The 16,454-nt window shown below is 38.3% G+C and overlaps 1 protein-coding gene across 5 annotated transcripts in view; it reads left to right on the top strand.

Annotated features, from left to right (window-relative positions):
- stac (SH3 and cysteine rich domain) overlaps window positions 1–10,552 on the top strand; it is a 39,158-nt gene extending 28,606 nt beyond the window's left edge. For all 5 annotated transcript variants that reach the window (XM_077558792.1, XM_077558800.1, XM_077558817.1 and 2 more), the window contains 4 exons: window positions 2,801–2,898; window positions 6,188–6,239; window positions 6,680–6,817; window positions 8,746–10,552. In XM_077558792.1, coding sequence (XP_077414918.1) covers window positions 2,801–2,898; window positions 6,188–6,239; window positions 6,680–6,817; window positions 8,746–8,844 — 387 coding nt within the window. In that variant the 3' untranslated portion in view covers window positions 8,845–10,552. The remainder of the gene's footprint in view (window positions 1–2,800; window positions 2,899–6,187; window positions 6,240–6,679; window positions 6,818–8,745) is intronic.
- Window positions 10,553–16,454: the final 5,902 nt, after the last annotated feature.

Genomic DNA, 16,454 nt, shown 5'->3' with positions numbered 1-16,454 from the left:
GCTGGGGTGGCTAAAAAGAGTCTAGCAGGAGCGGCGAGCAAGAGTGACTAGCAAAAAGTAGCCAGAGTGGCTAACGAGTGGCTAGTAGCAGGAGCGGCGAGCAAAAGTGACTAGCAAAAACTAGCTGGAGTGGCTAACAAGATCGGCTAGCAGGAGCGGCGAGCAAGAATGATTAGCAAAAACTAGCTAGAGTGGCTAACAAGCAGCTAGCAGGAACGGCGAGCAAGAGTGACTAGCAAAAACTAGCTGAGTGGCTAACAAGCGGCTAGTAGCAGAAGCTAGCAGGAGTGGTGAGCAAGAGTGACTAGCAAGTACTAGCTGGGGTGGCTAAAAAGAGTCTAGCAGGAGCGGCGAGCAAGAGTGACTAGCAAAAAGTAGCCAGAGTGGCTAACGAGTGGCTAGTATCAGGAGCGGCGAGCAAAAGTGACTAGCAAAAACTAGCTGAGTGGCTAACAAGCGGCTAGTAGCAGGAGCTAGCAGGAGTGGTGAGCAAGAGTGACTAGCAAGTACTAGCTGGGGTGGCTAAAAAGAGTCTAGCAGGAGCGGCGAGCAAGAGTGACTAGCAAAAAGTAGCCGGAGTGGTTAACGAGTGGCTAGTAGCAGGAGCGGCGAGCAAAAGTGACTAGCAAAAACTAGCTGGAGTGGCTAACAAGATCGGCTAGCAGGAGCGGCGAGCAAGAATGACTAGCAAAAACTAGCTAGAGTGGCTAACAAGCAGCTAGCAGGAACGACGAGCAAAAGTGACTAGCAAAAACTAGCTGGAGTGGCTAACAAGATCGGCTAGCAGGAGCGGCGAGCAAGAATGACTAGCAAAAACTAGCTAGAGTGACTAACAGGCAGCTAGCAGGAACGGCGAGCAAGAGTGACTAGCAAAAACTAGCTGAGTGGCTAACAAGCGGCTAGTAGCAGGAGCTAGCAGGAGTGGTGAGCAAGAGTGACTAGCAAGTACTAGCTGGGGTGGCTAAAAAGAACAGCTAGCATCAGAAGATAGCAAAAGCTAGCGAGAGCAAAGCAAAGGGAGCCCGAATCACGGGACTCAGTGACGACCACTTGCACGTCTCAGCTGTGGAAGGTAACACTAGCTGCAACTACCACAAGAGGCTAACTACATTCACCAAGTTTGTCTCCTTGGGGCATCCATCACAGAAAGATGGCGGCGAAACATGTCATCCTCCTGTTAGGCGACCTATGTAACATAATTAGCGATCACTAGACCTATGATTATATTAAAAAAAACGTACGTTGATGTGAACATATTTTTAAAATGAATGAATTACTAGTTCACCACTAGATGGCACTAAAACCTACACACATGTTCAAGGTGGCCCCACTAGTCAGAACAGTATTTTGATTAAAATTGTGTTTGTGGACATCAAAATTCACCCGTTTTTATCCATCTCAGGATGGGGCGGCCATTTTGCCTGACTGCCACTCGGCTGTCAACTGAAAATGACAACACAGTGCCTAAAGGCTCAGCTTGTGAATGTCACATGACCAAACCTAGAAAGCAAGTGAGGCGTGATTGGTCGTTACCCTTCGACGTGTGGGGTTATTATTATTATTATTATTTCTGTCCCCAGAGGCCACACAGGCACTTTGCCTTGTGCTTGCTTCTAACTCATCCATCAGCCGGTCCTTGTGGATGACACATGGCTTCATTACTACCTGGCGCCTCAAGGAAAGCAAAGTCCCGCCATCTTGACAAAATACCACCTTAGTGTTTTCTTTAGTTCACTGTCATTTCCCCCCCACAATTTCCTTTCAAGGACTGTGAAATGTAGAAGGCAAAACTCCGCACTTGAGGTGTCTGTGATAGAACTGACAACAGAAGAAGAAAAAAAAAACACTTGACATTTTTGTGGGCTGGTGCTAATTGGGCCAACACTTCTCCGACAACTTCCTGTGGGCCCACCTCCAGTTCCATTTTATCTTCCAAGATCCCGCTTCTCACACTTGTGTTGACGGGGGATTCAAAGGAACAGATTGCGGTGCAACTTTCGCAGCTCTTTGCTTTATCAGCGTAACGTAAACATAACGCTGAGTGTCGTGGACGTGACTGCCGAGGTTATATTTAGACTTATGAAAGTGGCAATATACGGTAAATGCATAGAGGAGGGTTTTGTTTAGGGTTTGTTCATGGAGTCTTTTGTATTTTTCTTTTATCAAGAGTAATTGACAAAATAATTTCTATTTGTTTGTAGTAGACCGCAAGTTTTGTATCATGAACGCACACTTTCATTTGGACTCGTATCAAATTATTTATTTGATTAAATTAAATTTAAATTCTGTACATTGATATATATATATATATATATATATATATATATATATATATATATATATATATATATATATATATATATATATATATATATATAATAAAATTATTTACAAAAATCAAAAATTGCTTGTAGGTGACCAAAAAGTACTACACTTTTTTATTATTGGTTGAACGACTTCAGATTATTTTGTAGTAAACCCTTATGTGATGATAATCAAATTAATGTTGATTATTTATTTAGATGTATTTATTTACAGTAATCAACTCCAAGCTATAATTTGCTATGTTTATGCGGTCAGAAAATAAAATGTAACATGAAATATTTAACCCCCTGCTTAGTTAAAAAAAAAAAAAAACTGTAGTCAGATAAGATGTGTTTATTAGATGTACTTGAAGCAGGTTCACTGTAAGCGGGCGTTTGTGTTGTAGTTGTGTTCAGGTGCAGTGCGGAACTCGCCCCTTCGAGCTAACTCATGTGTCGTTGTTGCCATGTGTGTGTGTGTGTGTGTGTGTGTCTAGCTGGAAGACAGCCAGCTTCACGAAGATGCACTCCAGCTCAACACCTACGTGGCCTTGTACAGTTTTACTGCCCAAGAGAGCCATGACCTGGAGATGAGGCTAGTTTACACGCACGCACACACACACCAATTTTTTTAATATAATTATCAACTGTGTAGGAAAGATGAATATCAATATGCGATATTGTATTCATGTTACGTCTTTGTATTTCCATTTTTGAATGATCACTACTACAACATTGCTGCAATTTTTTTTGGGGGGGTCTCAGGAGTCACGATAACAACAACGTTTGTTTGTTCGATTAATTTGTGCGGCTCTCACCAGGATGGTTACAGACGCACCGATTTTTCTTTCACATCTTAACCGATTTTTAAAACGTCTTTTAATGTCCGACAAGTGATTGTTGTGTTGTGTACTCGAGGTTACCAACAGACCACACAGGTAGGGATTTCAGTTGTAGTACCAAAACTGGCCTGTGAGAGGCAGCGTGGTGCCACAGTTCATACAGACTGTTGGAAAATCCAAAGAAGCAAGAGTAGAAAAGGTACAAGGTACATACTTCCTGGACACAAATTACTACTTTCTCATCGGATAATAGTAGAAATAGCTGAAGTAGAAGTACAAATGGTACTTCATTTATATAGTGTTACGTTCGACGACTCATTCACCTGCGGATGACGCAGCATCAGGAGCAACTGGGGGTTCAGTATCTTGCTCGAGGACATTTCGACGTGGCCACAATGGCATGCGATCGAACCCGCAACTTCTGGGTTGGGAGACGACCACTCTACCGCTGAGCCACACCGCCCTACAAGTAGTAGGAGTAGAAGTACAAGTAGTAGAGGTACAAGGTACATACTTCCTTGACATAAATTACTACTTTCCTATTGGATAGTAGGAGTAGAAGTACAAGTAGTAGGAGTAGAAGTACAAGTAGTAGAGATACAAGTATAAGAAGTAATAGAAGTACAAGTAGTAGAGATACAAGTATAAGAAGTAGTAGAAGTACAAGTAATAGAAGTACTAGGTACATACTTCATTGACACTAATTACTACTTTCCTATTGAATAGTAGTAGAAATACACGAAGTAGAAGTAGGAGTACAAGTAGTAGAGGTACAAGGTCCATACTTCCTTGACATTAATTACTACTTTCCTATTGTATAGTAGTAGAAGTAGAAGTACACGAAGTAGAAGTAGGAGTACAAGTAGTAGAGGTACAGGGTACATACTTCATTGACACAAATTACTACTTTCCTATTGGATAGTAGTGGAATTACACAAAGTAGGAGTAGAAGTACAAGTAGTAGAGATACAAGTATAAGAAGTAGTAGAAGTAAAGTAAGTAGAAGTAATAGAAGTACTAGGTACATACTTCATTGACACTAATTACTACTTTCCTATTGAATAGTAGTAGAAGTAGAAAAACACGAAGTAGGAGTAGAAGTACAGTTACAAGTAGTAGAGGTACAAGGTACATACTTCTTTGACATAAATTACTACTTTCCTGTTGGATAGTAGTAGAAGTACAAGTACACGAAGGAGCATTTTCTGCTGCAAAGGTGTCAGACTGCCCGATCATCGCCGCCGCACGCTTCGACGCACTTTGGCGCAGGCTCTTAAGATGGGAAGTGAAGCGCTCGTCATGTGCAGTCTTTTATCTCAAGCACCCATTTTTGTTCCCGTTCCCACAAAATTACCCGACGGATTTAAAGACATGAGACACACACACGTGTAATTCACTAACCCAGTATGACACCTGACCGATCCCTATGTTCTGCTAGCAGGTTCAACCAGACCAACTGTAAAAAAATAATTAAAAAAATGGGGTTAAAAAAAGAAGATTTTCATCAAATATTCATTCATTTTACTAGTGAGAAAATTCGTTCCACTTGTGCTTGATTACGTGATTACTTCAACAATGTGGTGATTGTAATGATGACGAGAACCGCCATGTAAAAAAAAGTGTTTCAGGAATTTTCACCAGCTCCTTTTCTGAAGATGCTCACATGGTTCATTTCATCTTTTGGATGTGGAAATGTATATTTTCTTGTCCACGCTGAACCGTGTTTTCTCAGTAACGGTGATTATTACCAGGATAACGGCACACTCCAACAATCACAAGAGGTGGAAATAGGGGAAATTACGTAAAAACCCACATTTTCCTCAGTAGAAATGTTCCTTTTCCCTTTTTTTTTTTGGGAACGCATCAAACTTTGCCAACAATGACTTGTGAGCAGATGCTTGTAATTACGACAACGCACACAGACATGCGGTGCAGTGATTCACGATTTTCCTGGAAAAGAACAATTCCTCGCAGTAAAACGGATTGGCGCGAATGACATGATGATGATAAACAGCTTTTTTTCTGGCTGCGCTAACCGCTTTCATCGCAAACACTGCAGCCCGGTTGTTACCTTCACCCTCCTTGGATTAAAGTTTTGATATTTTCATGTAGCACTTACATTTTGTTGTTTATTAAAAGGAATTCAACAAGATGGAGACAGCTACAGTGAGAAGAGCGTAAATTGAAAGAAAGAGGGTGGAAGAGTCTTTCAATCTGTTCAAAATCAACATTTAAAACAAAAAAAAATATTGAAAAACCTAGCTAAATATTATTTCCTAGCGGCTAGCGACAAAAGCAGAATTCCATTGTGCTACGTCCATTTAAGTAAATGACAAACTTTTATATCATTATACACACTTGAATTGTGATCATTTTTTTTAAATTAATTTGTCATCGAACAGTGAATAAGTCTTACAGCAATTGAGGATAAACAAAATGAAAATGTAGCTAGCTTTACTAGCGGCTAACATGCTAGGTCAAGATTTCATTGTTGTGTTTACCTTGTCTTTCTTAAACATGGGTTATGCGTGCCAAATGCTTTCAATTGATCTGTAATTAAAATTTAAAAAAAAAAAGTATTCATAAAGGTGTTAAATCAGGCCTATGGGTCAAAAGAAGTTACACACGGCAGCTATAAAAATCAACATTTAATGTTTGTTGGGAGTGGGTTTCATCTTTTAAAAACGTAGCCTAGCTAGCTTTCTTCAAGATCTCATTGATGTAACTCAGAAACAGATTAGAAAAGGCATCTTTAGTTCACTCAACAGATTAATCCATTTCCCCATTAATTTGTCAATGAATAATGCACAAATGTAAAAAAAAAAAAAAAGAGGAAAAATAGCAGAAATAAAATGTAGCTAGCTTTCCTAGCAGTGAGCATGCTAACTCAGGATTCCATTGTAGTACAATTTAATTGTAGTTCATACAGCTCCGATATAAATAACAAAAAGCAAGTTTAAATTCACCCCTACTATATTCATTTGGAAAATAAAAAACATTTTGTCTCATTTCTCCTTTTGTTTTGACTTTTTTTTATTGCAGGGCGGGAGACCGAATTTTGCTTGTTGATGAATCCAATGATGATTGGTGGAAGGTAAGCGTTAAATTACCTTTTACGCACCGTGACTTCTTGATCCTATTATGAAGAATGAATTGTTTTGGAGCATTTCCAAGACCATGATAAAAAAAAAAAAAAGTGTGTGTGTTTCCCCCAATTACAAATAAATCAACCTGGAAGAAATGAATTGATGGATGAGCCTAGCAGTAAATGAGAGCAAGACAAAAAAAAAAAAAGATTGTGTGTATAGAATCCTAATAAAAGCGAGATAAAAGATGCCTGTGCAGAGGCGGCGTGCTGCTAGCAGACCATGAGCTAACTCATTGTGCATTTAATCCTGCTGCTTCTCATCAGGCAGAGGCTAAACACGCACATCTGGCCTGTTTGGAGAATTTTGCAATTAAAAGCACTAACGCTGAAGCTGACAAAAGAACAACAACTCATGTGTCTCCTATAATCTGTTTGATATTTTCCAGGGGGTTATTGAGGACAGGATCGGTTTCTTCCCCGCATCCTTTGCTCATCAATTGCGGGCGGGAGACCAGGTTTTTCGGTGTAACAGGACGTTCATCGGCTGCAGGGAGCAGGGCCAGATCACATTGAAGGAGGGGCAGGTCTGTTTTGACCTCTACCAAGGCAAAAACTGCATTTCCGTAATACGGCTTTTCCCGCATATCCATAACCTTTGCCCCACACATTTATGATGCAAGCAGGAACATGTTTTTATTTACAACATTTATTCTCAAAGGTCTTTAAGCATATTTTTTAGAGAGAGAGCAAAGCAATGGATAACGCAAAAATACAAAAAGTGTATCAATGTACAAATCCGTCTTTGTGTTTACAGATAGCAAATTGTGCATTTTTAAAACTAACAAACTGATCATGTTAAAGTATACATCAATGATCATGCCTGAAGATGTAAATTGTAATGCGGACCAATAGCCATTACTTACTGTTGGCGCAAAAAGCAGGATTGAAGATGATTTCACACTCAATATTATTGTCAGCGAAAAAATAAGGTGAGCTTGAAATACCTGTTTTCACTCTTCTTTGAAATGTAGTGTCAAACATAATGGCGTGATGCCATCTAGTGGCCGACAGTGGAATTACAAATGAGTGCACTGTACAAAAACAGTCTGTGAAATAGTGGGACCACGAACCCGAAACCCGCAAAGGGCGGGAATTTACTGTACGCTTCTTCTCATGTTTTTTTCATCACTTTGTAGGGAATGAAAGAACATAATTTGAGGAATTAGTGACCTTTCAAACGTCCACGTCTTACCACTGTGTCATTTATGATCAATCTTTAGAACTTATCAAACGAATATTTGATATTCCAAACTATCTTCAAAAGAACTTGCGCTGTTCCCGCGAGGCCTCTTATGTCACAACGCCCTCGCATCATCTCGCCGCAAATGACTTCTCCGTCAAATATGCACGCGCTTTGATGAGATGTCCCGTTTTCCCCACAATGCTTATGGTGGGATTCTGGAGGAGAAGTCGAGTAAGCAAACCCGGCGAGATCGGCGCGTTCCCAGAAAGCTTCATGTGATCACTTAAAGGAGAACACGGGTCACACAAAATGATCTGGAACATTTTGATGTGTTTGTAACAGCACTCGAGAGCTCCTTCAATTTTGACCTGAAATGTACAAGAGCAACGACACATGAATTGTGCTTGTGGAATGGAATCGGTCCTTTTTTTTTTTTGTCATGTTAAAAGTTTGAGTGATTATAAACTACTGTAGATGATTTAAATTCTCTTATAGTGTGATTTGTATAATATATATATTTTTTCATAATTATAATTTGAGTGGTGTTGTTAAGAGTACCAATTGCATGGCCAGCCACTGTTTGGAATGCATGTACAAACAAACAAACAAAAACATCAAATATGCTCGATTTTTAGTTGGAATAATTATAAATTAAACCATTTTCATCCTAATTGTACAGAAAAGTCATACACCAACTTAACCTTTAAGTGGCCTGTTAGAAAATGGAACTTGTTTTGGGAACTTTACACAAACGAGTTAAAATTATGAGAAGATCCTACCACTGTTGAACTGTCAGCAAAAGGGTGAGAGCGTCCTCTGCTGGGCAAACGTTGTAATTACGCTATCACTCAAGCGTCGTCCTGAGGTTGGCCCAAAACTACACATTTAAAAAAAAAAAAATCATTTACTTCTCATTTTATTATAATTAATATTATTATTATTATTGGTAGTAGTAGTAGTAAAAAAAGAAAAGAAAAGAATAAATAAATAAATAAAGGTGACTTGAAGGGCATCTGACAAAAACTGTACCAAACAAATCATGCAAGATAAACACCGGACAACTCAAAATTCCAATTGAAGGTTGTTATCGTCGATAAGATTTTAATTTGGACAACTTTGGTGAAAGTTGGCATGCTTGCTTGTTTGTTGTGCTAAGTTAGCATAGTTAGCACCGCTAACTCACATTGTTGCCATAAATGTCAATACTTAACATTTAACAAGTTTTATCCATCTTAAACGACGGTTTTCCCGAATGTCCTCTGCCACCAGATTTGCGTGAGCGGCGAGGAAGAGAGCAACGGCTTCATCAGGGTGGCGAGCGGCAAGAAGCGAGGCTTCGTGCCCTGTGATGTCCTCGACATCATGTGAGGGGCAAAACGCGCTTGAGGGATGACGAGAACAAGAACATGGCGGCGGCGTCTTTCGAAGGGCTGCCTACGTCACGAAGGTGGACAGGAAGTTGGAAAGACGCACGTGAGAAGACAAAGCGCTGCCTTGTTTGTTTGGCTGCTATCACTGGATTTCATCTTTTAATTTATACGCAATAAAAGCAGCAAGAGGGCTGCTTTTCACTTTCAATGTGCATTTTGAAAGAATACAAAACGTGCCATTGATCTTTTCGACAGGGTTTTGGTGAGAGAATATATGCCACACTGAAAATAGAAACGAAGATTAATGTTAGGATGATAAAGATATATTTTTGAGAAGAAAAGTCATAGTTAAAAACAACAACACATTTTTGGGCCAAAATATCACTTTTTAAGGAATTGCGTTTAGATTTTTTTTCCCCATTTATTAAGATCATTTGATTTTTTTGTTTTGAGAAAAAAGTCCATAATCGTACAGAAATAAAGTCATATTTTTCTGAGTTTAAAAAGACATATTTTTTCCATTAAAACTCATGATACCACAAGATTGGAGTCCAAAAATGTTGGGAAAACTATTCTTGTTCGCCCCCCCCCCCCAAAAAAATATGTCATCTATTTCCTCGTAATTATTTTTTTTGTCGCAAACATCATAACTTCAGAGAATCTATTTTTTGTTTAATAATATCTTTTTGAGGGAATTTGAATTTTCTTTAAGAAAAAAATGTCAGTCGAATTAGAAAAAAAGTAATCTTTTCATGATAAGCATTTTTTAAGTAATTTTAGAAAATTAAAGTCAAAATAATGATTAATGAACTAATATTATAATTATGACTTTTTCTCAAAAATATACAACTTTTCCCCTTTAAAAAAAAATACATGTAGCATTGCCTTATTGCGTGCACTCATCTGTTCTCTACTAACAAATAGTTTAGGTTCCACTGCATTTAAATGGTAAAAGAAACATTTTGTATTGCCCCAAATTGTCATTTTGAGGGTGGGGGGTTATTTATTTATTTTATGTAGTGCAGAAATCAAAAGTGTCTTCAGCAATGCACGCACTTTGAGCTGATGACTTCACAAGCCATCAGTCTGCTTGAAAAGCTTTTTGCACATTGTTATAATGAATGTTGACAAAAGAGGACAGTCTCATCAGATTATTTGACCTATGTAGGTTAGCTGAGGTCTGATTCCAAAAGTGAAATGTTAACTAGAGCGTCACCAACCAACTGCAAAGTCAGAAATAATCATCACTGGTCAAAATTTTATGTGGTCCCCAAAAGAGCTATTATGTCTTTGCAAAATAAAATAAAAATCAAAAAAATCTAATCGACGCCCACCTAAAAGGCTTGTAATTGCCTATGCATGCCACCAGATGGCGGTAAAGAGATTTTTTTTTTTTTAATAATGCTGTGGCCATATGACAATGTTTGAGCTACAGAATATAACAAGAGTCAGAGGTTTACTGCTTTGATGTGACAAAACCTGAAGACGGAGGAGTCTATCCAGACAAATATTAAATTACCTGCGTGGAAAATGAAACTGGTGAGGTTGTTCTTTGTCAGTCTTTGTGAACTCTTATGACCATTGCATCATAACAGATCCTGTCACATATATCTGTGTGTGTGTATATATGTACTAAATGTCCACCAACAATATATTGTACATAGTGTCTGTATAAAGGATTAAAACAACTTCTTACTACTGTGAAAGCTTGGTGGTGACTGGCATTATTTGTGTTTGGATCTCGCTTCAAATTGAAATATACCAATAAGGGTTCTGTTAGAATACGGCTAATAATAGGATTTTATTTAATCATTAAATATGTTAAATATTAATTTGACTACACATTTTTAGGTGGGCTACATTGGTGCTTTTTAATTGTTTTTGTGAGAAATGTATTATTATATTTAATCATTCTTTAAAATAAAAACGAATATTTCTTTCTGGAATTATTTTAATGATCTAACTTGTACCTTTACACTTTTTCTAAAGATAATTGTTACTTTAAAAATATTACAATATTATGCATTGTATACTGAGTATACAGTATTATTCTTTGTTAATTTATTTTACTAGATATGAAGTGGTGCCTTTGGGATTAGTTAAATTTGTTCTGCAAAACTTTCCAAATTGAAATGAATGAAAACACCATTGATTCATCTGTTCCAGCCCTACACCTACCAAATAAACAAAATGTTTATAGCGTTTTCTTTGACAAATTAACACTCCATAAAATTTTACTTTATAAAAACAAAAATCATTATATAAAAAAAATGTAAGGAATTAACTATTTTAATTTATTGTGACCGTGCAGTTCATTCTGGTGTGCACGAGTATATAAGACATAGACATACGGTGTATTCAGATCTAAACAGGCACAAATGTTTAGATTGAGCGTAAACTTCCACTGGGAGTGGCAATGTGCACCCGATAGATGATAGATTTCTAAAGTTTGCACACAGGCTCCCTCTAGTGGTACGGAAACTAACTTAACTGCATGAAACTACAGTGACTTCAACTTCTTTTATTTTTTTAAAATTTTAAATCATCCAGTAGTTAAGGATTCACCTGGGGTTAGGAGATTTTTTTTTAAAGCATTTGTGTCAAACATGAGCTACAAAGCAAATGTGGAAGCGGAGACGTTTGGTTCCACATGAAAGACATCAGAGTCAATCCATTGAGCTGTTGCAGCATCATCGAGATTAAAGGCACTCCTGAGTGACTTTTCAATTGGACTTTCAATAATTATCTTCATCTGCAATGATGGAGGCTAAGGTTTTATTAAGATGAAACAAAATATGTGTGCATGTGTGTGTGAGAGAGAGAGAGCAACAATGTGTATGTATTTGTTGATGAAAGTGTGTGTGTTTTTGTATGTGTGCAAAAGTGTGTTATAGTGTGAGTGTGTGTGAGAGAGATAGCATGTGTAAGTGAGAGGTTCTGCATGAGAAAGAATAACCTTGAGAGTGGCTGAGTAGTATTTTTTTGTGAGAGTGTGGGTGAAAGAAAGTGTTCCGCGGTCAGAGAGTGAATGTGTGAGAGTGTGTGATAGTGATGTGCAAGTAAGTGAGAGGTTCTGCATGAGAAAGACTAACCTTGAGAGTGGCTGAGTAGTATTTCTTGTGAGAGTGAATGTGAGAGTAAGGGTGAAAGAAAGTGTTCCTGCGGTTAGAGAGTGTGTGATAGAGTAAATGTGAGAGAGAGCATTAGTGAGAGCATGTGTGCCAGTGAGAGTGTGTGTGCGTGTTGATGTGTGATAGTGAGTACATATGAGAGGGTACAGTGTGTTGAGAGTGTATGTGTGTGCAATAGTGCAAAATACTGTGTATGTGTGAGAGATAGTATGTGCAAGTAAGTGAGAGGTTCTGCATGAGAAAGACTACCCTTGAGAGTGTCTGAGTAGTATAGTGTGTGAGAGTGAATGTGAGAGTAAGGGTGAAAGAAAGTGTTCCTGCGGTTAGAGAGTGTGTGATAGAGTACATGTGAGAGAGAGCGTTAGTGAGAGCATGTGTGCCAGTGAGAGTGTGTGTGTTGATGTGTGATAGTGAGTATATGTGAGAGGGTACAATGTTCTTAGAGTGTATGTGTGTGCAATAGTGCAAAATACTGTGTGAGTGTGAGAGATAGTATGTGCAAGTGATCTGCATGAGAAAGACTAACCGTGAGAGTGGCTGAGTAGTATTTCGTGTGAGAGTGAACGTGAGAGTGTGTCTGTGTGTTTGTTAGCATAGTTGAGAGTCACATGTGATAGCAAGTGGATGTGAAAGAATTTGTCTGAGAGTGAAGTGTGAGAAATGCGTTTCTGAGAATGTGTGAGAGTTCTATGTGCTTGTGAATGTACTTGCGTGTCACATGTGAAATTACAACTGAGAGAGAGCGAGAGAATGTGTGCCACTGAGAGTAGTGCATATGTGTGTGAGCAAAGGGCGGCTCATTTGCACACATTTATTATTAAATGTGAGAGAAGACGAACTTGTCAGCGGCGCATGTTTGCAAAGGCAAATGCCACGCAGGAGGACGGCTAAAACCTAGCACGGGCAAAGGTGACATTTTGAACATTGCTCCATTTGTTTAGTGATCTAAACTGTGTCAGCTTCTACATTTCTACTGTTAAAATAACTATTTTAATAAACATCAATTCATGTTAGTCCAATACACACCAATAAATACACCTTAAATGAAGCATCATTAGGAATCCCACTTGAGTTGTAGGCAATGCCGCTGAATGCAAAAGCTCGCTTTAGTTGTGATTAAAACTTATATTCATTTTAGTAGCAACATTTTCTTAGAAGTAAAAGCAACTTTCCCGTCGGGGGTCATCAAAGCAAGTAATTCACATGGTAAGTCTGGCACCGTTTTCACACCAGATGCCCTTCCCAACAGAACCCACTCATTTTCCGTGGGTGGGCCGTCTGCCCTGACCAGGATTAGAACCCAGACCCCCGTGTCCAAAATTGGCAGTCGTACCCACTGAGCCGTCCAGCCTCACTGACATTTCCTAACAATGTTACATTACATTTTCTGCAACTTCACTAAAAAAAAAAAAAAAATGGTGTGAACAGCATCAGTTCTTCAGTGCGCCAAACTCCGTCTGCTGCTATCAAACCGTCTGCTGGATCAAAATAATTAACCCAAACTTGGGTAAAAGTAACCCATTTATTTTTTTAGCTTACAGACTGTACGCAATTTTGAAGTTTCTAATAAAGAAAAATATTTTTTGCACCCTCATGTTATTGGCAGCTCATTGGTCTCACATTTGTAATCTTTTACTTACAGGATGTAAATAAATAAATAAATTAGATTACTGCACACTCGTAAAACTGCTGGGTCAAAAACAACCCAATTTGGAACAAAAATTGGGACTGACCTGCTAACTTGGTGACGTCAATTTGATCCAACTTTATGGGTTGCTTTATACAAAACAGCCCAAATTTTGTTTAAAAAAAAAAAAAAAAAAAAAAGTTCGAACATAGCAACCCAAAGTTGGGTCAATTTGACCCAAATTAGTGAGTCAGTCCAAGTTTTCAAGGTTATGCACTCTGAAAGCAGTTGGGTGAAAATTAACCCAACATATGTAAAAAAAAAAAAAAAAAAACTGAACAAACCTTTTGGGCAACCCACAAAACAACCCATTTTTATTTTATTTTTGTGTGTTATTCATTTTGAACCAACATTTTCAGTTAAACGACCCAAAAAGTTGGGTCAATCTTTTTTTGATATATTTTACTTCTCTTTCATGAGGATAAAAACTATAAACATCCTAATTATAAATAATCTTTTTTTTGGACCATTTCAATAGAATTGTATAATTTCTGGTGCCACACGGCGGATTAAGGAAATACCCTCCCACTAAAAACGATCCAACGTTACATTGGCTGCAAGGGCTGGCTCATATCGAACATTTCAGCACCCATCATCCAGATTAAAACACACAAGGACTTCAGCGCCGTCCAGTGCAGCTGAAATAATTAATTCCCCTGTTAGCACACGCACGCACACACACACACACACACACACACACACACACACACAACATCTGTCCGTTCTTATCTGCGGCGGCCATGTCAGCGCTCCCCCATGTGAGGACAAAAGCAGTGCTGGTGTTTTACGGTCCACACGTCGCCACGCCTCCTTGACCTCCATCATGTTCAAACACCGCACAGGAGATAACGCGTCTCCTCTGACGCCTTCCGTCTTTCTGTGCAGCACGCAAAGAAACATTCTAGTGGGACGTTTTGAAAGCAGGTATTGAAGATGGCGTCGTCATCTGTAAGGCGATTCTTTTTCAAATGGTAAATGAGTTTGAAATAATGATTAAATGAACTTTAATCTAGCACACAACACAACCTAAACCGGATATAATTAATCCAAACTTGGGTAAAAGTAACCCAATCTGCTCGAGATGCACAACATAGCATTTGTGTGTGCGCAATTTTTTTTTTTTTATGGTTTATGAAAACTAACAAAATAACTAAAGTCGAAAAAAACATTTTTGTTAACAAAATCAAATAAAAACACTTTTAAAATACCTCACTATTCTAAATATGACATTCTGATTAATATTACATATGAGTTATGAAGCAAAATCAAGCCGTTTTTAGCTTCAGAAAACAGTTGAGCTGTGATTGGTTGCTACCTGAGCAACTGTGATGTCATTTTCACTCGACAGCAAGTTGCAAAATGGCCGCCTTCTGATATTGATAAAAACTTCGGGATTTTTCACTAACGCAGAATACCGTCTTTAGACTAGTGGGGGCTGCTTAGAACATATATTGTGAAGAACGTTTTTTTGCGGGGGTGGGGGTGACTTCCCCTTTAACTCATTCACTGCCATTGACGGCTATAGACGTCAAAAATTCATTTGAACTATTTCTATTAGTTTAACATTTTTTCCACTTTTGTTAATTTTTTTTGTTGAGTATGAAAACCAAGAAAAAAAATATTGTACATTTAGAACAGGTCTAAAATTTATGATTAATAGTGAGTTAACTCGTTAAGTCATGCCATTTATTACAAAAAAATTTAATCGCCTGACGCCCCTAATTTTTTATCTTTTCTTCTTTTTTTAAAAAAATGTTTTTTTAAATTATTTTCTAAACATTTTTTAAAACCTTTTTTTTTTTTAAAGAAAAGATTATTAAAAAATTTTTTAATCATAATTAATTGCATGACTTCACTAGTTAACTCACAATTAATCACAAATTTTCTATCTATTCTAAATGTACAATAAATATTTTTTTCTAGGTTTTCATACACTTGTTAACAAAAGTGGGAAAAAAATGTCAAACTAATAGAAATAGTTCAAATGAATTTTTGACGTCTATCGCCGTCGACGGCAGTGAATGAGTTAAAAAGAAAAAAATAATTAACATTACATTTTACGTTTGCAAAATTAATTAAAACTATAATTCTAGCGAAAATGTACTTCGTTTTCATCTTTTGCAATTCATTTGAGCCTTGGGGGTTGATTTAAATTGACATTTTAACCGGAATAAGGACCTTGGAAAGTGTCGCACAGGAGTTCGGTGTAGCAGCCAATAAAAAAGCATCTCCAGATGACCGATTTTTCTGTTTGACTTTTGGCTCCCTAAACGTAAATTCAAAAAACAAAACTCAAAACAAAAACTTAAAAACTATAATAACTAACCCTCCTATGTAATAAAGACTTTTTTGTTTTGTTTTTCTGCTTGTCAAAATATTGCTTGATGTGAAACCGGTCGGTGGGGACCGCTGTTTAATCATCTGACCACAACCGACCGCGCCCTCCCTCCCCCCTTCCACTCTCACGCTGCGCGGTTCAGGAGCTTGCATGCTCACTGTCCCGAAACATGATGAACCAGTCGCCCCTGTGGGAATTCGCTCTCCCGGCGGCGTGCGAGCGCCGGCTCCCTTCTGTGTCCCTCAGCCACTTGCAACGACATCATCAGCAGTCGTACAAGTAGAAGAGGAAGAGGAGGAGGAGGCGGAAAAAGCAGCGGCAGGTTCTGTTTCGACATCATCCAGGCACTGCCAGCAAAAGTTCTCCACGCTGAATGCAACTTCGGAATATTTGCACGGAAGGTGATGGTGAGGAGCAGCCGTGGTCCTCGCCTCCTTTCATCCCGCCCCCCC

This window comes from Vanacampus margaritifer, chromosome 1, assembly GCF_051991255.1.
Source record: "Vanacampus margaritifer isolate UIUO_Vmar chromosome 1, RoL_Vmar_1.0, whole genome shotgun sequence".
Taxonomy (NCBI): Eukaryota; Metazoa; Chordata; class Actinopteri; order Syngnathiformes; family Syngnathidae; genus Vanacampus; species Vanacampus margaritifer.
Note: the sequence above shows the minus strand (reverse complement) of the source record. Positions and strands in the feature narration are given on the sequence as shown.